This window comes from Microtus pennsylvanicus, chromosome 13 (genome assembly GCF_037038515.1).
Source record: "Microtus pennsylvanicus isolate mMicPen1 chromosome 13, mMicPen1.hap1, whole genome shotgun sequence".
NCBI lineage: Eukaryota > Metazoa > Chordata > Mammalia > Rodentia > Cricetidae > Microtus > Microtus pennsylvanicus.
This window is the reverse complement of record NC_134591.1, coordinates 83,415,484-83,438,809: the sequence shown is the minus strand read 5'-3', so window position 1 is coordinate 83,438,809 and position 23,326 is coordinate 83,415,484. Positions and strand designations below refer to the sequence as shown.

General features: G+C 52.6%; 2 protein-coding genes across 4 annotated transcripts; both read left to right on the top strand.

The window, feature by feature from the left end:
* The first annotated feature begins 837 nt into the window (after positions 1-837).
* On the top strand, positions 838-10,061 carry Tmem278 (transmembrane protein 278). 3 transcript variants are annotated; one of them, XM_075945957.1, is made up of 3 exons: positions 838-1,468; positions 5,342-5,635; positions 6,481-10,061. In XM_075945957.1, exons 1-3 carry the CDS (start codon positions 1,262-1,264, stop codon positions 6,739-6,741), a joined length of 762 nt encoding a protein of 253 aa, XP_075802072.1. In that variant the 5' UTR covers positions 838-1,261; the 3' UTR covers positions 6,742-10,061. The 3 variants fall into 3 exon arrangements, with proteins under 3 accessions (XP_075802072.1, XP_075802074.1, XP_075802073.1); XM_075945959.1 differs by lacking the exon at positions 838-1,468 and adding an exon at positions 4,955-5,136; XM_075945958.1 differs by lacking the exon at positions 838-1,468 and adding an exon at positions 4,955-5,136 and having other exon boundaries at positions 5,325-5,635.
* Positions 10,062-16,464: 6,403 nt separating this feature from the next.
* Positions 16,465-22,295, top strand: Vwa1 (von Willebrand factor A domain containing 1). Its single transcript, XM_075945376.1, has 4 exons — positions 16,465-16,614; positions 17,755-18,312; positions 20,543-20,821; positions 20,902-22,295. The coding sequence occupies exons 1-4, from the start codon at positions 16,542-16,544 to the stop codon at positions 21,237-21,239; spliced, it is 1,248 nt and encodes a 415-aa protein (XP_075801491.1). The 5' UTR covers positions 16,465-16,541; the 3' UTR covers positions 21,240-22,295.
* Positions 22,296-23,326: the final 1,031 nt, after the last annotated feature.

The window sequence follows — 23,326 nt, the reverse complement described above, 5'->3', positions numbered from 1 at the left end:
GAATCCACCTCTATGCCCTTGGCCACCAGCAGCTGTATAACAGGTAGGTGTCCACCAGAGGCAGCCCTGTGGAGTGCGGAGCAGTTGTTCCTGTCCGTGATACGTGGGTCTGCGCCATGGTCCAGCAGAACCACCACATCCTGGAAAAGGAAAGAAAGAAGAGAGAAAGAGCCCATCACCCTGGTTTAGAGGGCCTGGTGTTTGCCTGGCCCAAATCCCTACAGCCTCTTTTTTCTTTTAGGAATGAATGGATGAAATCTGAGGCAGCCTCAGATTCTTGGATCAAATTCAACGCTGTGCAAAGGCTGTGTAACAACCCCTGGTGCTCCCTGTGCCCCACTGCTCTTGAGCTTCAGCCAAATACTTAAATAAATGATTGTTGCCAGGCATGGTGGCCCACACTAATCCCAGCACCCAGGAGTCAGAGGCTGGAGGATCTATGTGAGTGCAAGATCAAGTCGGTCTACATAGAGAGCTTCAGGCCAGCTAAGGCGACATAGCAAATTGCTGTTTCAGGAAAACTTAAGTATTCACCCAATTCATTGCTATGAGCCACCAGAACAAAGTGGGGTTGGCAGGTGTGGGAGGGTCCAACTGGGAGCCTACTCACCTCCTAACCCCTCCACCCTGCCCACCAGTGCTTCAGCATCTTTCTGCCTTGTTCCTCTCCTCCCTCAGAGCTTATGGAAGTAAGTGTAGAGAACCAAGCTCTTGGGATTCCGGCACAGTCACTGCAGGTGAAGGCTGGACCTACTTGGTGGTGGCCTAGGCCAGCTGCCAGGCCAAGCGCGGTGACTCCCGTGCTGTCCAGGGCATCCACCTTTGCCCCCAGTGCCAGGAGAAGCCGCAAGGCTGATGCACTTCCAGCTACCGCTGACACCAGCAGAGCGCTGTCCAGGTCTAGGCTGCCTCCAACAGTCAACAGCTCTAGTATAGGCAGTCGCCCGCATGCTGCAGCCCAGTGTGTGGCGGTCCAACCTCTTAAGTCCTTCACGGCAGGGTCTGAACCTGGTGCGGCCAGAAGGCTTGTAACCAGTAGCGTGTGGCCCAGCGCAGCTGCCCAGTGGAGGGGCGTGAGACCCGTTTGAGAGCATGCCACCGCCGAGGCCCCACGCTGCAGCAATAGTTCCGCCACCTTTGAGTGTCCGTGCCAAGCAGCCTCGTGCAACGGTGTGCGCCCTGTGTGATCAACTGCGTCTGCCAGGGACCCACGCTGCAACAGTAGGCGTACAAGGGGCACGTGGCCTCGCATCACAGCCAGATGGAGCGGAGTCCGACCTGCGTGATCCCTGTGGGGTGTGAAATACGTGAGGGTGCTTCCTACCGGGTCAGCCCCAGTCGGAGAAAGTCTGGAGCTACTCATGCGGCTTACCTCTCCTCCACACTGGCACCTTGCCTGAGCAGCTGTATCACCAGGCTGGGAGCACCCTGCCACACTGCCTGGAACAGAGTACTCCAGGCTTGGGAGGTAAGAGGTTTCTCTGTCTTGTCTGCCGGAGCCGCCTCCCAAATCAGCTCCATCCACTGCAGTTCCTGCTCCAGCCTGCTGGAATCCATCTGGGAAGAGCATCCACCCTGAGGCCTCCTGTTGGTTCACCCTACCTGTCCCAGGTCACCACCCGACTAGGGGGACTCAGATACCTCTTAGCCTTCTGAAGGGCCTTGGCTCCCAATTACCTCCAGAGGGAACTGGGGCAGGAGCCTGAGGGTTCTCCCTATTATTTCTAGGCTAGCTTCAATCTGGTGACCCTCCTCAGAAGTTTTTTTCTTGCAGGTTGAGAGGTGGGTGCTACTCCTGGGAGGCTAGATTGAAGTTAGGAGTGGGCAAAGATCTGTTGCTTTCTTATGGGCCATGCTGTGGTCACCTGATACTGTTTATTTAGTAATTTGAAGGGAGTCTATGCCTGCCAGGGAGCAAGCAGCCTCTGCCTGAGCACTCTTGTCCCCTAGCAGGCTATTAAAGCTCTTGGCCACACTCCCAGGAACAAAAGCCAGGACAGGTTGGGAAGGACAAGCAGGAACATGCCTTGGATGGCAGCACCTCCTTCCTACCTTCCTCCAAGTAACACAAACTTTGATATGTTCTGACTTGCCCCCCCACCCCCGGCACCCTGCGATCGACCTGCCCCCACCCCATCCTGGGGCTGGAACCACCTCTCCTCCTAGCTTCAGACAGGGTTGGGGAGTGGACCCTGTAAGGTTCTATCGTTCTTCCCAATAAGATGCTCAGAAAGAGAGAAAGGTTCACCACTGACATCTGAACGGTGGGGTTGGAAGCTCCTGGAGAACCAGTTAAGACAGGCTAGTGCAGGCCATGAGACGGAAGGAATGTCAGCTAGCAAGGATATTTCTGGGACAGGGGATGCTAAGAACCCATGTCTAGAGGTAGAAAGGAGACCCTGAAGGAACAAGGCTTCCATGTGGATACTCGACTTTGGGCCTAGGACAGAGAGGGCAGGGTCTTACTACATAGCCTTAGCTAGTCTAGAACTCATTATGTACATCATAAAGATCCACCTGCCTCTGTCTCCCAAGTGCCTCTGAAGACACCTGCACTCATGTGAACATGCCCACATATAAACACATGCACATAATAAAAAAAAATACCAGGAGCTAGAGAGATGGCTCACACTTAAGAACTTGCTGCTCTTATATAGGACCAGGGTGAGATTCCCAGCAGCTACATGGTGGCTCACAACCCATTCGTAACTCCAGCTCCAGGGGATCTGACACCTCTTCTGTGAGCACCAGGCATGCACATGGTGCATATTCATCCATGGAACCAAAATACTCACACATATCAAATAAATAAGTCATTAAGACATTTAAAACAAAATATCAGTCAGACATGATGATGCATACTTTTTGGTTGTTGTTTTCAATACAGGGTTTCTCTGTATATCCCTTGCTGTCTAGAACTTGCTTTTTTTTTCTTTTTTTCTAGAACTTGCTTTGTAGACCAAGTTGGCCTCAGACTTAGGGATCCACCTACCTCTGCTTCTCGAATGCTGAATTTAAAGGTGTAGGCCATTATGCCTAACTATTTTTAATCTCAGCACTCAGGAGGCAGAGGCAGGTGTATCTGTATGAGTTCAAGACCATCCTGGTCCACATATTGAGTTCTAGGCTAGCCAGCAAGGGCTATGCAGTGAGGTGAAGACTAAAATAAATAAACAAATATATTTGAGACAGGGTTTCTCTGTAGCTTTGGAGCCAGTCCTGGAGCTAGCTTTTGTAGATCATGCTAGCCTCGAACTCACAGAGATCCACCTGTCTCTGCCTCCTGAGTGCTGAGATTAAAGGCGTGTGCCACCACCACCCGGCGAACAAATATATTTTTAAAAAAAAATTTTTGAACAAATATATTTTATGTATTTATTTTTTTAATATTTATTTATTTATTATGTATACAATATTCTGTCTGTGTGTATGTCTGCAGGCCAGAAGAAGGCACTAGACCTCATTATAGATGGTTGTGAGCCACCATGTGGTTGCCGGGAATTGAATTTAGGACCTTTGGAAGAGCAGGCAGTGCTCTAAACCACTGAGCCATCTCTCCAGCCCCAAATATATTTATTTTTAATTACAAGAGTGTGGGCACAGTAAGGAGATAATTTACAACACTTAAGATTTTTTGGATGTGTTTATTTTCCTTTATGAGTATGAACATTTTGCTGGAATGTATATATGTGTAGTACATGCATGCCTGGTGCCTACAGAAGTCAGAAGAGGGCACCAGACCCTCTGGAACTGTAGTTACAGAAACTTATGAGCCAACATGTGGACGCTGAGAATGGAACCTGGGTCCTCTACAAGAGCAGCAAGTGCACTTAACCAATGAGCCAACTCTCCAGCCCCTGCAACACTGTTTAAAAATACTTTTATTTTTCTTATTTTAGTTGTATGCTTGTGGTGTGTATGTGTGTGCAAGTGTGCATATAGATATATGAATATGTGGGCAGGAAATCAGAGGCATCAGAGCCTCACGGAGCTGGAGTTACGAATAGTTGTGGGCTGTCTGAAGCAGGTGCTGGCACCGAACGTAGGTCGTTCTACAAGGACAATATGCGTCTTGAACCTCTGAGCTATCGGCACCTTACAATACTCTTTACTCCAGATTCACTACCCAAATACACAAACAGCCAAGGTCACAGCTGGCTGTGACAGGCATGCCAGTGAAAGCAAGCTGCCTTTTGTGGAGCATATCAAACGCCACCTGGAAAGCTGTCCAGGATCGGAAGATATTCCAAGGAAAGTTGGAAGTGACAAAGCCCACTGGAAGAAATGGCACAGAAGGGGAAACATTAGCTCCCCTTAAGGGTCAATAGCTTATGTAAATAGGGCTTAAATGCTGTCCGCTGTGTGCTTCCAGTGTGAAGGCATCTTAGCAATATTGGGGGTTAGTGGCTGGAGCTTTCGGTGGATTACATGTTCTCACCATCTGAAAAGCCTGTTGCATGCTCCCACGATGGACTGGATTCAGTGCAGAGTAACTGAGTGGCTGCTCATCAGGTAACAGCTATCTGCCAGGTACTACAGTAAGCACTAACCTCTGAACCACTCCACAGCAGGGAGTCACCTGGTGGCTTCACCTTTTTTTTAATGATTTTTTTTGTTTTTATTTTATGTGCATTGTTGTTTTGCCTGTATGTATGTCTGTGTGAGGCTGGATGCCCTGGAACTGGAGCTACAGACAGCTGTGAGCTGCCATGTGGGTGCCAAGAATTGAACCCAGGTCTTCTGGAAGAGCAGCCAGTGTCCTTAAGTACCGAGTCCTCTCTCCAATCCTATGGTGTTTTCATCTTATACTGACAACAAAGAGGGGTCTACTTGTTAGAAAAGGGGAATTGTGGGGACTGGGGCTAGGAAATGAGTTAGCGGTTTGTCCCTAGAGGGGATTGCGGGGACTGGGGCTAGAAAATGAGTTAACGGTTTGTCCCTAGATGGCAGCTATTAAAGGACATTTGTCATAGCCAGGATCTGTGAAATGGAGCCATTGTTTGGGAGAACTGGAAGCTGGGGAAGGGCGGGCTGTGAGGAAGGAGGGCCATAGTGCTCAGATAGGGATAGCTGGGTAAGACCTAACCAGAGCACTCAGGAGCTGCCTTCATTTGCCTGGCAAAGAGGCCCAACAAGGTAGTGGGGGAAACTGTGACAGGGGTGTAGCCCTGGAGACAGATATCTGGTGCTAGACTAAACAGGACAGCAGTCCACTATCTGGTGTCTAGGATCTAGATGTGAACTGAACCGGGGGGAGGGGAAAGGATCACTAGTCTGGGCTTGGCGGTGGGAGCTAGTCCTACCGCCTACTGCTGTGATCTTAGGGAAAGCATCCTTCAAGGTCCACGGCCAGGACATGAGTGAGCAGCAGGAGAGGGAGACAGAAGAGGATGAAGGAGGTACTTCAGACACAGCGCCCATGCTGCCCCGAAGAAGGCCTACTGACTACCGTATCCCAGTCCTGATATGCCCGGGGTGGCCCATCCTGACCACCGAAGGCCTCAGGACCCTGCTGCTGCCTGGCCGGGCTCTGGTTGGGTTCCTGTGCCATCTGCTGCTACCCGGGACAGTCTTCCTGCTGGTGTTGCTGCCAGCTGCTGCCATTGTCTACCTGGGATTCCTGTGCCACTCAAGGGTGAGCATTGGCTAGTCCCTGGGGGGTGGGAGTCCTGTAGAGGTTCAAGTCCCTGGGATCGAAGGTGAATCGACCCCCTTCCAGCCCTGCCCCTTTGTATGCAGAGATGTATGTGTCCTCTTCTGTAACCTCCTCTTCTGCCAACACCCCTACCAGCTGCAGACAAAGAAAAGCTTTTGTTTGTTACTCAGGAACAGCTGTCTTGCCTGTCCCAGGCCTCTTTGCTTTGTACCAGTAGGCACCAGGGCCTGGTCTGTGAGGTCGAAGTGAAGATAGGAAAATAAATTGTCAAATTTCACCTATACTCAGTGCCTCTCCACTCTTCCCCCAAACCCTCTTGACCTGGTCTGGGCTTCCCCACCTGTGGAGAGGACTATGGCTTGATCTATATATAGATGGCCCCTATATTCCTTTCTGTGGCTTCCGGTGTGGGAAAGAAATGACGCTAGCTGGTGAAGAGGCAGCTGGGGGTAAGGGCCGTGGGAAAGAGCACTGATGGGGACAGAAAAGCTGGGTTGGGAGCGCCAGGGAAGTTCTTGGAGCCTTTCCTTCAGCCCTACCTGGGCCATTTATAGTCTGGGTTCCAGATCTCCCCCAAAAAGACTTCAACACTGCTTGGCTCACAGCAACCAGAACTCAGGCCAACTCTCTTTGTTGTATTCTGGCAATTTCTGTCCTCCAAGCCCCACTTCGCTCTCCAGGCCCCGCCCCTTGTCTCTCTGGACTCTGCTGCAATCTCTAGGCTCTGCTTGGTCCTCCCCTCCAGACCTCGGACCCTGGTCCTTCCTCACGACTGCACCACCCTGGTGCATCCTGGTCCGACCCCACGCCTCCACTGTCCGCAGGTTCATCCAGCCCCGGGTCCACGGTGCCGAGCGCTGCTCTCCGATCGCGGCTCTGCCGCGCTCATCGTGTTCGGATTCCTCTCCCTGCCGCCTCTCCTGGTGCTCGCCTCCGCCGCCCGCTCCCTCCTGGTCCGGCGACTACGCCCTGTCCTGCCTACCCCGGCGAGGGCCCCCGAACCGCGCCGCCCACAGAGATGCAGCGAAGAGGAGCTGGCGGGCGGCCGCCCTGACGAAGAGAAACAACTTTGTGCCTGGGTCTGATGCCTCAGAGACGTCTCCGTGTCGAGAGCCTCCACTTGACTCCCAGAAAGTGGGCGGACGAATGGAGCGGCCGCCTCTGGCCTCGGAGCGCAGTGCTCGAAGTCGCCAGGAGATGGCAACCGGGTCCCTTGGACCGGGTTGGTGCTTCTCTCTCAGAGGAGGGAAGTGGTCCTCTGAGAAGGTGCCATGGTTTGCTCCCTTACCAAGCCAATGCATTTCACTCCTACCTGTGGTCAGCAGCCAGCTTTGCGGATATCTATGTCTCCCAAAACCAAGCTAGTCCTAGAAGCTCCAGTGTGATCAGTAGCAACCAGACTTCATAACTTACCTTGAGACTCAGGAGTCATCTTGAGTCTCAAGGTCGGCCCATGGCCCAGGACAACGGCTCAATTGTGTCTATAGTCAAACATTTACTAGGTAAGGTTTTGTCCACACTTAGTCTGCGACCAGGATTAGTGGCTCAGTAAGTCCACGGTCAGCACTCTGTTTATAGTGTGTGGTTTTTTTTAATATATAATTTATTTTATGTTCAGTGATGTTTCTTGTGTAAGGGTGTCCCAAGCCCTGGAACTGGAGTTACAGACAAGTGTGAGTCTCAGTGTGGGAACTGAGACTTGAACATGCGTTGTTTGGAAGACCAGACAGTGCTCTTAGCTGCTGGGCCATCTCTGCAGCCCCTAGTACTCAGCTTGTATTCGGAATCAGGTATCAATGTATACCCAGAACTGGGGCTCCACCTCTGACCAGGGTTCTTTCTTTTGAGACAGGCAGCAGGAAAAGAGCTCAATTTACAATGTGAGAATTTTCGCTTGTTTGTTTTGTTTCTTTGTGGTTTTGGTGCCTGTCCTGGAACTAACTCTTGTAGACCAGGCTGGCCTTGAACTCACAGAGATCCACCTGCCTCTGCCTCCAGAGAGCTGGGATTGATGGCATGAGCCACCACCAACTGGCTACAATGTGAGAAATTTTAAGATTTATCTTTGCATTTGACACGCTACAGCTTTACTAACAAGTTCCTATGTATGGGTAAATTACCATCCTTCTTCCACTCCTCCTCCCTGTCTCCCATCTCCTCTTCTTCCTCCTCCTTTCTCCTCCTCTTCTTCTTCCTCCTTTCATGTCTTCATACATACTAGTACTAAAATATCTTATTTAATTTTTCAGTGATCCTAAGAAAGAATTCCAAACCTTATACTTGTTAGGCAAGCACTCTACCACTGAGCTATATCCTCAGCTCGGGACATGCTTTTTAAAAATTTTTTGACTTTTTAAAAATTATTTATTTATTTATTATATACACAGTGTTCAGCCTCCATGCCTGCAGGCCAGAAGAGATTACAGATGGTTGTGAGCCACCATGTGGGTTGCTGGGAATTGAATTCAGGACCTTCAGAAGAGCAGTCAGTGCTCTTAACCACTGAGCCATCTCTCCAGCCCCTTGGTTGGTTTTTTGAGACAGGGTTTTTCTGTGTAGGCTGGCCTCAAACTGAGAGATCTGTGGTGCCTCTGCCTCCTGAGTGCTGCAAATAAAGGCATGCACCACCACACCCAGCTAATAAGTTTTTTTGTTTTTCTTTTCTTTTCTAGACAAGGTTTCTTTGAGTAACTCTGGCTATTCTGGAACTAGATATGTAGACCAGGCTGGCCTCGAACTCACAGAGATCCACCTGCCTCTGCCTCCTGAGTGCTGGGATTAAAGGTGTGTGCCACCACTTCTCAGCTAAGATTTACTATTATTATTTTTTAACTTTTTATTGATTCGTTGTGAATTTCACATCACGCGCTCAGTTCCCATTCATTTCCCCATCCCTTCCGTATCTATACCTCCTGCCCTTGCAACCTCCCCACCCCCAATAAAATAATTTTTTTTTTGGTATAAAATAAAATTTAAAAGAAAAAAAACAACTCGTCATGGGAGCTGTAGTGTGTCACAGTGAGTCACACAGTGTGCCCTTTAGTTCATCCATCTTTGCTCGCAAGTCTTCACTGCAGTGAGTCACCGGTCTAGTTTATGGCCTCTGACTTCTGCTACACTATTAGTACTGGGCCCTCACTGAGACTCCTCTTGGAGATCCTGTTGTTACCCTGTATCATGGAGACCCTGCAGCTTCGAATCTGCAGGACTAACTTTTTCACATGTTCTAGCTGTTCACAGAAGGGGTGGATGTTGGGGTGGGCCAACTCACAGCCCTGGTTCTGGGCCTGGGTGGCAGATGGCCAGCTCTCCCTCATCCTCACCACCACGTCACCCTCTCCAGCACTGCCTCAGCTAGCTCACCCACACCCGTACCACCAGGGCCGGCTCTACCGTGCTGCCCAGGCGAGTTGAAGGGGCCACCCTCCCTCCTGAGCGCTGCAGTTGATGAGGGGCAAAGTCAGCTTTCCTGCTCCCATGCTGCAGGTGACAGGGGCAGAGGGGAGGGTGGAGGGAGGGGTGAAAGGCATCTCTCCTTCTCCCATGCTACCACATGACAGATGCGGTGACCATGGGGCCAGCTCACCCCCTCTGGACCAGTTCATCTGTGCCCGCTCTAGACAACAGGGTCAGCTCTGCTGTGCTGCCCAGGCGAGGTACAGGACCCACTCTCCAGAGAGCTGCAGCCAGTGAGGTGCAGGGCCCACTCTCCCTGGTGCTGCTGCCTGTGAGGGGCAAGGCCAACTCTGTGCAGCTTTTGGATATTAACGTGGTCCCAGGCGGCAGTCCAGACCAGGGACATACACATGGCCTTTGGTGGGCCGTGGACATCGACACAGACCCCTGCTGCTGCATGGCCATGACCATGGCCCTCAGTGGCAGCATGAACCGAGACTCACCGTGGTCTCTGGTGATTTTGCAGGCTACTCACCTCAGGCTGTTTCTCTCCACCTTCACGTCTTCAGATCCACCTCTCTTCATAGTACTCAAACCGTTCTTCTCTTTCCCATCTCTCTGCCCCACACTTGCTCGGCACAGTGGCTTGGGCTGTGGGCGGGGTCTCTAGGACGGTAAGACTGTAGTTCAACACAGACCTGTCCAGTTAGTAGCAAGTGCCTTAACCCCCTGAGCCATCTAACTGGTTCTTTGGTTTGGGGTTTTGTAAAGTTTAATTTAGGGGGGGTAGTGGAGCTTTTGAGATATATATGTTCTTATAAGCCTAGCAATATATTAAAACATGTTTATTATAATTTACCTGGAATCTAGTTATAACAGACTTTTTAAAATTTTTAACTTTTATGGATCTATGTAATCCAGGCTGGTCTAGAATTTATGATCCTCCTGCCTTTGCTTCTCATGTACTGGAATTATAGGAATATGTTATTATGCCCAGACCTAAATATTTCTTTTCTTCTTTTTTTTTTTTTTTTGTTTTTCGAGACAGGGTTTCTCTGTGGTTTTGGAGCCTGTCCTGGAACTAGCTCTTGTAGACCAGGCTGGTCTCGAACTCACAGAGATCCTCCTGCCTCTGCCTCCCGAGTGCTGGGATTAAAGGCGTGCGCCACCACCGCCCGGCTACCTAAATATTTCTTAAAGGATCCAGCACACTATTTTGCCAGTGTGGCTCAGCCTGTAACCAGCACAGCCAGAGCTCAGCCTACGGTCTGGATCAAGCTGATTTTGTGGCTGCGGGCATAGCCCAGCGTGTGGCTGGCTCAGGTCTATTGAGTGTCTTGTGTGTCTCAGGGTTTTCAACCTTCATGTGTGTCCAGATTTGATTCCTTTCCTGAGCAGACAGAGTGACAGAGTCAGCTGGTCGCCAAACTGCCCAGGAGTGCTTCCTCTGGAATGAAGCCGTCTTCCTTCTCCTCCTGCCAGGAACTAGTCTGGCCACCCCCAGAGGTTGAAGATGAAGACTCTCCTGGGAAACCCTTGGCTGAGGTTTGGATCTGCCTGGCCCCAAAACCATCAAAACAACAGCTGGGCCTGGTGGGGGTGGGGAGGAGACTGCAGAGATCAACTCCTAAGCTGAAGTGACTGCTGGCTGGGTGAGGAACTCCGTCACAGCAGCTGTCTGGGACATTCCATTTCTGAAAGGTGTTCCCCAGCTTCTCAAGCCCATCTTGAGGCCTTGGGCGTCCTCCAGGTGGCCCTGGGAAAGTCTAAAGGAGGCTAGTGGGATGACCTACTTTAGCCCGGTCTTTCAGATTTTCTTGTTATTTAATTTAATTTGATTTTTCCGGGCATTTCCCAAAGGAACTCTGTGTGCAGGGCATGATGGTTTACACCTGCAATCTCAGCACTAGGGAGGCTGAGGCAGAAGAGCTGCTGTGAGTTTGAGGCCGGCCTGGGCTACAAAATAAGACTGTTGACAAAAAAAAGAAAACACCATTGCTCTGTGAATGGTGCTGGGTGTAGCAGGGTGTAGTGTGGTGTTTACGTGAGGCAAAGAGATGACCTAGGTTCCATTCACACAGCATCACACACACAAGAAGAAGAAGAATGCTGTGGAGACTGTATGAGGCCTGCAGAAGGGTCTAGGGTCTGTATTTATCTGTGAAGAATAGGGCTATGCCAGCCGGTAGAGCAGACAACCTGGCTCACCACACAGCAGGCACAGGTCTGGGGTCATTGTTCCTTCGGGGGCCCTTCCATTTCCACCACCACATGAACAGGTCGTGCCTAGGATCCTCGTGTCTAGACTCTAGCCTGAAAGTCCAGAGCAGCCTCTTTGTTCTAAGGGCCTTTATCTCCCCATCAATAAACTCCCACGTGGGTTTGCTGCACGGTGTGACTCATTTCTTGCCACCGCTGCTAAACAACTCTTCTCTCCAGTTCCTCAGGGCTACAGATAAGCTGCAAGGTGGGAATGCTTGCTCCTTTCCAGTAACTGTGGGCCTGCCTTATAAAAGGGAGCCTGGGTGGTGTATGCACACATGTATGGCTGTGTCCTGCCTATATTCCTCTTATCTTTGGGTGAGAGCATCACCACAGGTGAAGAGACTGGGCACAGGGAGATTCCCACCTTCCTTAAACCATGTATTCATTCACAAAGTATTTGCAGACACACCCTCAGACAGTACCAGCCAGGAGGGGCCCTGGGTTTAGCCAGTTTCCTTCATCCAGCTTTAGGTCTGGGCTTAAACTCTAGCCTTGCTCTCCTTCCAGACGTGGGTTGGGCTTTGGTAGAGGCAGGAACTGAGCCCTGGAGTGAGGGGGTTGGGGGTGTTGAGTAGGAACAGGCAGAACTGGTGCTGGCCCTGAGAGTGGAAGCCACTCCCCCTTCTTTTAGGTCCCCACTGCTGGAAGATTCCCTTTCAAGGCTATCTGGACCCTCCTCAGGATGGGACAGGAAACCTGGGTCACCTCTTACAGAAGCAATCCAGCCAGGACCCAAATCTGGGGGTCCCACGTCAGGATGGATCATTACTGGCCAGCTAGCGGCACATTTGGGGCTTGCAGCCCATCTCTGAGACTGTTTTTCTAGGAGCATGGAATCAGCTGTCCTTGACTTCCACACCCTCCAAGCTTCTCCTGGTACTCAGAGTCGCATCATCCTCCCTGTGGTCTGAAGGCCACACAGCCTGGCGTGCTTCCCGTGTCCTAGCCCAAGCAGCCTGCCACATACACGTGTTCCTACCCACAGTCCCCCAGCTCTTGGCATTTGCCGTTGCCTCTGCCTTCTCGTAGCTCCTACCACGGGGTCTCCATCTCACACAATTATACCCTTTTCAGGGAAAATAAGCAGCCCTGTGTATTAGTTACTTTTGTGTATCTGTGACCACAATAGTACAACTGACAGGAACAACTTAAGATTTGCTTCAGCTCAAAGTCTCAAAAGGTTTCAGTTCGTCATGGTAGGGAAGGCAGGGCAAAGTCGTTCAGACCATAGCAATGAAAGGTACTTCCTATCACAGCAGACCAGGAAGCAGCAACATGAGCCAGTAACTGGTCTTTAACCCTCAAAAACCTTCCCATAGTTAGGCACAGACTCCTAAAGGCTCACAGACTCCTAAAGCTTCATGAACTTCAAAAAACTAACTAGGGCCGGGCGGTGGTGGCGCACGCCTTTAATCCCAGCACTCGGGAGGCAGAGGCAGGTGGATCTCTGGGAGTTCGAGGCCAGCCTGGTCTACAAGAGCTAGTTCCAGGACAGGCACCAAAAGCTACAGAGAAACCCTGTCTCGAAAAATTAAAAAAAAAAAAAAACAACAACCAAAAAAAAAAACTAACTAGGGAACAAGTGTTAAAAACATGAGTCTGGGGACCATTGCAGATTCAAATCATAACAACACCCTTCACCATTGGGCAGTGGTGGCACATGTCTTTAATCCCAGCACTCGGGAGGCAGAAGCAGGCGGATATCAGTGAGTTCCAGGACAGCCAGGACTGTTTCACAGAGAAACCCTGTCTTGAAAACAAACAAACAAACAAGCAAGCAAACAAATAATTAGATAACACCCTGCGTCTCTGCTAACATGGGTCTTTCCTGCTGAGTCCTCACTTTGCAGCAGGACTTGGAGCACGGGGTTTGGCCCCGTGCCTGTGTCTTCAGTGCAGAGACTGGGGGATGGACTGGTAAATAAAGGGGTCATTTGCATGCACCCTATGCTCAGGCTGCTCACCAAGCCATTTGTCTTCCCTGATGCTCTAGCTGCAAGGGAAGTAGATTGGGGTCAGCTCTGATCCCTGAGGGTAAAACAGGACCCGAGGTCTACAGACCCAATCCTCAGACTCAGGTTCTGGAACTTGCACCACCAGAGCTGGTCTAAAAGAAAGTAAAATAGATAGCAGGAAGGAGCTGAGATCCCTGACACTCTTGGCTGCGCCTTGACTGCTGCGAGATGGGGCCATAGGGTTCAGGCTCAGCCCATTCCGCTGCCCCAGGCCTCCAAGAGCTGGTCCCACCATTTCCTGCTTCTGTGTTCTGGTGTGTGCTTGGGTTTTCATGCTAGACTCAAATTACATGACAAGTGGGAAGGTGGTGGTACCCACCTTTAACCCCAGCACTCGAGAGGCAGAGGCAGGCAGATCTCTGAGTTAGAAGCCAGCCTGGTCTACAGAGCCAGCTCTACAGCAGCCAAGGCTACACAAAGAAATACTGTCTCAAAAGAAAGAAAGAAAGAAAGAGAGAGAGAGAGAGAGAGAGAGAGAGAGAGAGAGAGAGAGAGAAAGAAAGGAGACATTTCAGAGCAGTTCAGTCTGGTGGAAGTGGGAGAAGTCCCCCCGCCCGGCACCCATCCTAGTTATAGCCAGAGCCATCTGAAAAGGAAGTCTCAGTTGAGGGATCCTCGGATCAGACTGGTTTGTAGGGGATTATTTTGTGTGTTAATTGTTGTAGGAGGACCAAAGCCATTACCTGAGCGAGTGGTCCTGGGCTATATAAGAAAGCTAGCCAAGCATGAGTCAGTGAGGAAGTCCACAGTGTTCCTCCGTGAAAAAAACAAAACACAAAAATATGACAAACAACAGCTCATAGTTCGGGTGGTGAGGCAGGGGTTAGGGCAGGCAGCTCTGTCCTTCTGTGGGGTCAAGGGTCGGGTCAGAGGCCCTAGGAGCTGCCCTTTTCCCTGGGGTTGAGCATGACCACAGCCATCTGTGGACAAAAGGCCCTTCTTCTCTGCAGAAGCCTGACTGTGGGAGGAAAGGAACATTCCCTAGGGTCCTTGGTTGAAAGCAGGGGCACTGTGCTAAGGGCAGTGTCTCTAGACTTCAGGAAACCCCTCCACCTGCCTGCAGACAGACAGGGCAGGCCGACTGCTCCAGGAAGTCAAGCACAGGGACTCCCTGTTTCCAGCCAAAGCCATTGTTGCGGAATAGAATTAGCATCAAGGGCTGTCCTTGACAGGAACAGGCAGGGGCAGTCCCTGGGGGCCGAGGACTGAGGGTTAAAGGTCACCCTGGCCTGGCCCATCTTTGCCTGTGACCACATTTCTGCCCGTTCCCCTACCCTGAGCCTATCTCCCTTTAGAGAAAAGGCTTCTGAACTATTTGTCTTTCCTTTGGTAGGCCTCAAGCCCAGCCCTGAACATGACCATTGCACCCCTGGCTGACCCCTACTCCCTAGGATGTCTGAATGTCTTCCAGAGGTGGGGACCACTGCGAGACAAAAGGACAGGCTTTTTCTGGTGGCTGATGGGGGGGGGGGGGATGATGGGAAGGGGTGTCCCAAGGAATCTGGCAGCAGGAGCAATTCAGCCTGAGCTCAAGTCAGGCAGGTAGCCCAGCCTGGACTGGGCTGGGTGGAGACTAGGCCGCCTGTGCCCTCTCCATCTGATGGTGAGGCCAGAAGAAGGAGGGCAGCTGCTTCCTCAAGGGCCAGTGTCACAGCCAAGATCTGCTCACTTTTTCCAGAAGGAATGGAAACAGGGCAGGCTGAGGTGTGTCTATAGGCCTGAGGGCTATGAACCTCTGCTTTCTCTAAGACCCAGGTCCCCAGCAGAGTAAGGGTTAGATGAAATGATTCTGCTGGACACCCTCCCCGCAACCCCCAAGTCCTTTGCTTGTTCACAGTGCCATCTCCACAGCAACCTTGTGTTTTGAGAGCCGGGAGTTAGCTGGTGGCCCCTGTGAGGCACACTCTTTGAGAGACCCACACACACTGCTCCCGTCCTCAAGGCTCAGGCAGAAGCATCAAGCACTTTCTGGTCCATTCAGAGGCCTGAGGTCTGTGGAACGAAGCCAACACCCACTGCCAAGATTCCCGGCAAGCGGGTGGGGGACGGCGGCCACACATAGCTCTTACTTGTTCCTGCAGCAAGCCGCTCAGGCTCAGCTGTATGCTTCCTTTTTTAGGCAAAGCCAAACTCAGGCACAGTCCTCAAGGCCCCCACAGCGTCTCACCTGCCAGAAACGGAGGAAGGAAAACCATTGAATCCCATCCGTCCTCCCAGCTGAGCATCCTCTTGCTGAGAGTGGGAAGGGAGGGGACATCCTGCCAGACACCCCCCCATCATGTGTGCCTCCATCCTGATCACTATCGTTACTCCACAGCGAAGAATCTCAGGAGGGCACCAGACGTGCAGCCCCCTCCCCTGCCCCCATCCCTCTCCCCACTGGTTTTTTGATACATGGTTTCTCTGTGTAACAGTCTTTACTGTCTGGAACTAGCTCTTGTAGACCAGGCTGGCAAGCAGCCTTCTCTAAGGGCTCAGTATCCTGTGGAGAACCACACTTTGGTCTGAGTTTTGGTATTGACTGCAGGCCCAGCTCTGGATCATCAGTGGGTCTCTGGTCCCGCTGAGGTCTGGCTAGGGCGTAGCCAGTGTATAGGGAAGCAATAGGCCTTTATGGTCACACTGGATAGCTTCTGACTGTCTGGCTTATGTATTTTCCTCCAAGAATTCGGGTGAGAGTGCTGGCAAGGCGGGGCTTTTCATTCTTTAAGAAGCTTCTTAAATCCTCTTGAAACAGTGTCTCTACTGGTCAGTCTTCGGAGAAACCCGGCTGCTCACCCAGCTGGGTCCTTGTTGGTTGAGGGGAGGTTGCTTCTTTGTATAGCCCCACTTCTAAGACTCTCTCGGTTCTGACTTCAGGCGTTTTGCAGATCAGAAGCTGTGAGGGGAGAGGAGAGAGGTGAAGAATATGGACGACACATTATCACAGCCTAAAGAAGAGAGATGGGAATGTTAGCGCATGCCCACATGTATATTCTTTTGTGGCTGTTGCTTGTCACCGCAAGTCTGGGACCGCTGGGGCACGCACCGCTGTGCAGTCCGTGCAGATTGGTCTTTGAGCGCGCGCGACAGAGTGCACGCGCCTCCCACGCAGGGGCGTGGCCAAGGGAGCGGGTGTGGCTTCTAAGAGGTGGGTGGGCCTGCCTTGCTTGCGGTAGGATGGCAAGTTAGCTGCCAGCTGCGATCAAGAGCCCGCCACTCCATGCGCGATGCTGTTCTGGACTGCGCTCAGCCTGGCTTTGAGTTTGCGGCTGGCACTGGCGCGGAGCGGCGTGGAGAGCAGTAAGTGTGGTGGAACCCGGATTCCAATTCCTGACAAACCCATCGGCCGCTGCCCACGCGGGTCATGACTGTCCAGGTGCAGCCGCGGGACAAGTGGGCGGAAAGGCCGGGGAAGAGGGTGGGGCACATGGCAGCACCTCAACCACCTGCGGTGGGCGCTCCCAGGCGCTCGGTGACTCAACTGAGCCGGTGCTGGACACAGAGTGCGGAGGCCACGGTCTGCCCCGCCCCGCCCCGCCCCTCAGGCCTGGATAGTGGAGTAAGATATTTGAGAGGCACTCCCTGCCTCAGTTTCCTTACCTTTGAAAAGTTTCTCACCAGAAAGGGGGTAAGAAGATTGGAATGTCCCCACAAGGAGAGGCAATCCCCAAAGCCAGGGCTGGAATCCTGAGAGCCCCTGCCTACTTGAGACTTAGTGATGGAAGGTCTCATCAGTACTTTCAGTACTGATCAGTGTCTACCGGACTGGAAGAAAAAGGGGTAAAAGGGGAGGCTCACTAGATAATGGTTGGTCCCTCAGGCTGTTTCGGAGAGGAATATCCTGCTTTCTTGGCACAAATGAAACAGAATGGGGGACAGAGGAGGGGAGGTGTCATCTGTTACTGGGGTGACGATTCCGACCTGGCAGTCAGATGGGTGGGGAGGGCTGGCTGTGCACTGGTTCATCTTCCCCATCCCTTCACTTTTGCTCGCCTATCCTGCCTTGTTGTCTCTGTTGCTGGGCATGCTCAGAGCCCATTGCTTTACCTGGAAACTGACTACCTAGCTTTAACTCCACCCTGGAGGTAGCCCTTCTGAAAACAGCCTAATAGCCACAATGCATGTGGCTCAGGGCCCTGCAGGAGACCTAGGCCTGAACCCTCGGCTCCACCTGCACGCAGGGTCTATTGGGGAGAGTGTCAGCACCCACATAAGGAACAAGAGGGCAGCCCACGGTGCCCTAGGTACACAGCTATTGTACAGCCAGGAGCTATTGTTGGCTTATAGCACCATTCTGGGGGTTCTACTACCAGTATCTTTGGACAGAGGCAATCATATGCTTAGGGAAAGTTCAGGCCTTTGAAGGTGGCTCTGCCCCGGGCATGGGGCTGTATGGGGGGGGGTTACCACCTAGACTGAACCCTTTGTCTTTTCCTCCAGGTGCCACAGCGTCAGCCCCTCAGGGGGACCTGTTGTTCCTGTTGGACAGCTCAGCCAGCGTGTCACACTATGAATTCTCCAGAGTTCGGGAATTCGTGGGGCAGCTGGTGTCTGCAATGCCTTTTGGCCCCGGGGCTGTGCGTGCTAGCCTGGTGCATGTGGGCAGTCGGCCGCACACAGAGTTTACTTTCGACCAGTACAGCTCAGGCCAGGCTGTACAGGATGCTGTACGTGTGGCGTCCCAACGTATGGGTGACACCAATACAGGCTTGGCACTGGCTTATGCCAAAGAGCAACTGTTTGCCGAAGCAGCAGGTGCCCGGCCAGGGGTTCCCAAAGTCCTGGTGTGGGTGACCGATGGAGGCTCCAGTGATCCCGTAGGGCCCCCTATGCAGGATCTCAAGGACCTGGGTGTCACCGTCTTCATCGTCAGCACTGGCCGGGGCAACCTGTTGGAGCTGTCGGCGGCTGCCTCAGCTCCTGCTGAGAAGCACCTGCACTTTGTGGATGTGGATGACCTTCAGATCATCGCTCCAGAACTTCGGGGCTCCATCACTGGTAGGTGGGGAGAGCCAGGGCCTCCCTGGCTGACAGCTGGCTGCAGACTTCAGGGGAAACTCATGAGCCAGATGCCCTTGTAGATGCAGCAGTGAGGAGGTGACCCACGTGTTTTCTGCACACTGTCCAGGAACATAGTCCTTCTGGGTGCCTTCATGTACCCTGTCACCTGGGCGATAAAGAGACTGTGGCAGGTCGGAGTCACCACTTCAAGATGTGACTCTCTGGCATATGTAAGACCAATAAACTGAGGGTTACTCTGGGTGGGGGGGTGTGGATAAGAGGTCCAAGGCTTCCCCAGGGATCTCTCTGACATCATGTGCCCGTGTGTGTGTGTGTTAGGACCAAGTGGCTTGCCAGGCCCACCATTCCCAGAGAAAGGAGAGTCAAGTAGTCAGGGATCGTCTCCTGCTGTTTTTCTTTCACTTGTGTTTATTGTAGGAACTGCTGGGGAAGCCAGAACAGGGAAGACACTGTAGGAGCTTAGCACTGGCTTTCTTCTGGACCTCATACATCTGACCTCCCAAAGAGAAGGGGTAGAGACTAAGGGGCTGCTGGCTGGCTTAGCTGTCATAGGCACTGAAAAATGCTATCACTCCAAGGTAGCCCTCTTACCAAGTCTCTTTCTGTGGGTTAACCAGGGTTAATCATCTACACTGAACAGGAATGGGTTTATCTGTGGGTTGGAAAAGGGTGAAAGGTCTGCCTCAAGAGATTCCCTAGGGACATCACCTGGTAACCCCTGGGCCAAGAGGCCCAGATGAACCTGGAGAGGGCAGAAGGAGAAAAGGCTGACATCAGAGATAAATATTAGGGTGGGGAACTTGTAGCTAAGGTCAGAATCTGAGTGGGAGGCTGAACAGGAAAGTGGGTGCCCAGCTGACCAAACTTAGCACCCAGTATCAGCAAGGAAGAAAGCCAAGATCTGGATGGGTTTACCCAGCCTTACCTGCATACTAGTCAGACGGCTGACAATGTTTGTTGTCACGAGCCCTGAAGCTCGTTCTGGGGTCCCCCTTTCCACTCTCTTATAGAGGAAGGGTCCCACCCTCTCTCTAACCTTAGGTCTGGCTGCTCCTGGGGTTATCACATTTCCACTGTTCCTGGGCCACTAACATGTAGTCTCACATCTCCTGACTGCAGGCTCTGATCTGTTTCCCTCCTGCACAGCTGTTTAGAATATGATTCACAACAGATTTGTGCTGAGCACTCAGCTTGGGGGACAGGTCCTCTGATGTGGGATGTCCTTCTGTATATGTGTTGCTTTATTGGTTGATGAATAAAGCTGCTTCAGCCAATGGCAGAAAATCTGAACAGACATATGGGGAGACAGTAGGCGGAGTCGGGGAGACACCATGTAGCTGCCAAAGGTGACAGATGCCGGACGTTAGGCCGCAGCCTCATGGCGATATATAGATGAATAGATATGGGTTAATTCAAGATGTAAGAACTAGCAAAGAATACAACCAAGCTATTGGCCAAATAATATTGTAAATAATATGATTTTTGGGTGATTATTTGGGTCTGAGCAGCTGGGAAATGAACAAGCAGTCTCTGCCTACAAATGGTGCCCAATGTTGGGCACCAGAAACTATATTAGCTCAGGCTTCTTATTAACTAACTCTTACATCTTAAATTAACCCATTTCTATTAACCTGTGTATCACCACAAGGCTGTGGCTTACCAGTAAAGGTTCCAGGGTGTCTGTCTCCTTCGGCAGCTACATGGTGTCTTCCTGACTCTGCCTATCTTTCCCTCTATCTCTGTTCAGATTTCCCACTTGGCTATATTCTTCCCTGTCATAGGCCAAAGCAGCTTTATTCATCAACCAATAAAGCAACACATATACAGAAGGACCTCCCACATCAGTCCTGTGTTCTCAGATAATACCGTAGACCTTGTCACCTTTGAGAGACCTTCATCCAGCTTGTTTTTCTGTGAGGAGTAGCCCCTATATTGTACAGGTCAGGTCTGATGATGAAGTAGGCAGAGAAGTTTATGATGTGACCAGGAGCTGGGGACTGTCCTTCCACAAGCCCAGTTAGAGTTTTACAGTCATTAGCACCTGTGGGTGGTGAATACCCACCTGGCGCCCACCTCTCCTTGGTAGAAGGCCCCACCAGTCTTACCAGGGCCCCAATCTTCGGGTCCCCTAGGGATCAGTGAGAGCCCCACTCTGTGACAAGGAGAACATTTCCTTTTCCTGACCCCAGCACTACACCATCCTTAGATGCGATGCAGCCACAGCAGCTTCGTGCCTCAGAGATTCTGTCCAATGGTTTCCGCCTGTCCTGGCCGCCCCTGTTGACTGCGGACTCTGGTTATTACGTGCTGGAGCTGGTGCCCAGTGACAAACTGTCAGCCGCAAGACGCCAACAGCTGCCAGGGAATGCCACCAGCTGGATCTGGACCGACCTCAATCCAGACACGGATTATGAAGTAGCGCTGCTGCCCGAGTCCAACGTGCACCCTCTGCGGCCCCAGTACGTGCGAGTACGCACGCTGCAAGGTGAAGCTGGGGGATCTCATGGGCGGGCAGGGTGGCATGCGAGGGGCGCCCCTCCAACCAACCACTCTCTTCCTCCGCAGAGGAGGTCGGGCCGGAACGCATCGTCATCTCGCATACCAGACCACGCAGCCTCCGCGTAAGCTGGGCCCCCGCGCTCGGCCCGGACTCCGCTCTCGGCTACCATATCCAGCTCGGGCCTCTGCCATGCGGCTCCCTGCAGCGCGTGGAGGTGCCCGCTGGCCAAAACAGCACCACCATCCAAGGCCTGACTCCCGGCACCGTTTACCTGGTGACTGTGACTGCCGCCTTCCGCTCTGGCCGCGAGAGGGCGCTCTCCGCTAAGGCTTGTACGGCCTCGGGCGAGCGGACCCGCGCCCCGCAGTCGGTGCGGCCGGAGGCCAGACCGCCCGAGCCGTGATCGACCTGCCCCGTCCACCCGAGGGTCCCTCTTCCCTAGCCCAGTGAGGGAGGCTCCGCCGCTGCCGAAGCCGAGGTTTTTCTCGGGGGTGGGATGGGGTGGGGTGGGGGGAGATAGGGTGCCGGTCCTGCTTTTCCCTAGTGGTCACGCTGGGTAGCTGGGTACCGTCCTCGCCTGACTCCCGGGAACCCTGCGGCGACCCTGGTAGCCGCAGGTGCAATGGCAATCATCTCCGGTTGTATCACCTGTGTATCACCACAAGGCTGTGGCTTTGAGCACACAGTGGTCTTTCGGCGGCATTTGGCGGGGAGATGGACAGTGTCAGAGGGCAGGTTGAAGACGTAAGACCCAGGACGAGCATGCGCGAGAGAAGGGACACAGGGTCTCCTACCTGCGCCAGAGGCCGGGCCCTCTGCTGGTGAGGACGGCACATGGCTTGGAGGAGAGCCCAGGACCATCCGGGTCCTGCTTGTGCCTAGAAAGTGGGTGGAAAGAAAGAGAGGAGAGGCTGGTGCAGGCAGGATTCTCAAAGGCTTCGGAAGGTTCGGGAGGGGTCTTGGGAGGCTGATGTTGTCAAGCGGTTTTCACTAGGGTCCTCTGCCAGCCTGGAGGCCAGTACCTGTCAGGGACACTGGCCCTGCCTTCCTGCCCAGGACTTACGCTAGACCCCACTATCAGTGCCTGGGATGCAGTCTTTTCTTCGCAGGAATGGGATGAGACCTTGGCATCTAGAATCGTGGGAATAGGAGATCTCCTGCTATGACAGGCTCTAAGGGAGGCTAGTGTAGGGAACTTCACAGGGGCCAGGAACAAACAACATTCCCCAGGATAGGTTCATTCCAAGGGCTCTGCAACAGCTAACCCCAACGTGTCATGCTAGTTGGCTAGCTCCTGTCCTCACCTGCCACCCTAGGGCTTCTGACAGAAGCTAAGGGTGGTTCCCCTCGAGTCCCTACGCAGGCAGAGCCCTTCTTCCCAGAATCATTTGCCCCAACCCAAGCTTACTTCATCTTCCCCACTAACTACCCAAACTCTAAAATACAGTTATAAACTGTGCCTGCAGTCTCATTAAAATGCTTTAATTTTCGAGCCGGGCAGTGGTGGTGCACACCATTAGTCCAAGCTCTCGGGAGGCAGAGGCAAGTGGATCTCTGAGTTCAAGGCCAGCCTGGTCTACAGAGCAAGTTCCAGGACAGACGAAACAGAGAAACTCTGTCTTGAAAAGAAAAAAAGTTTTCCACCAAAACTCTCCCCAGCTGTGTGCGTGTGTGGGCAGCATGAAAGGTCGGCTGTACAGGGTTTGTTGTGTCTGGAGAGGAAGGGAGGCAGGCATCTTTCAGCCTGCGGTCCCTCTGCGTTCCTGTCATCTGTGTACCAGGACCTCACTTCTGCAGCCCAGGATCTACTGTTGGAGTAGTCCAGAGTAGTTCAAGTTGCTGCCGTTACAACTCAGGACAGGGGGCTTGGCTTAACTGGGCCGTCCCCATTACCACCTGTGGTCTTCTGCCCACTGCCCAGCCCTCCCCTTACATATCCTCCTTGGAGAGCGGAAGGGGTGGGCTGTGGGTCCCTACGCTGTGTCTGAGCCCAGGCTTTCTCCTGAGAACTTGATTTACCACCATTTCCCAAGAACCTGAGGGAGCATCGTTGGGCTCACCCTGACATCCGAAGGAGCACTGCCCATGCAGTGGACAAGCAGTCAGGAGAGGCCACAGGGTCTCCGACCTGTGCCAACGGCTGGGCCCTCTGGTGGTGAGGGCTCCACGTGGCTTGGAGGGAGAGCCCAGGACCAGAATGGTCCTGCGTGTGCATAGAAAGCGGGAGGTGGCTGTGTTTGTGATTATGGCTTTAGAGACAGTGCCCTAGCCTGATGGTGGTGGTGGTAGTGGGGATGGGTTCCCTCTCCAGGAAGCCTGTGCACACACCTAGAGGCTTCACACCCACGTACTTAACCTGAGTGCTGAGAGATTTCTCTGACCTCACTTCTCAGTGCAGGGTCTGAGGCTCTCAGCATTCAGGACAAAGATTCAGGTTGGGCATGTGGGCCCCACAGCCCCCTAAAACACACAAGATCCTCAAGCAGTTGG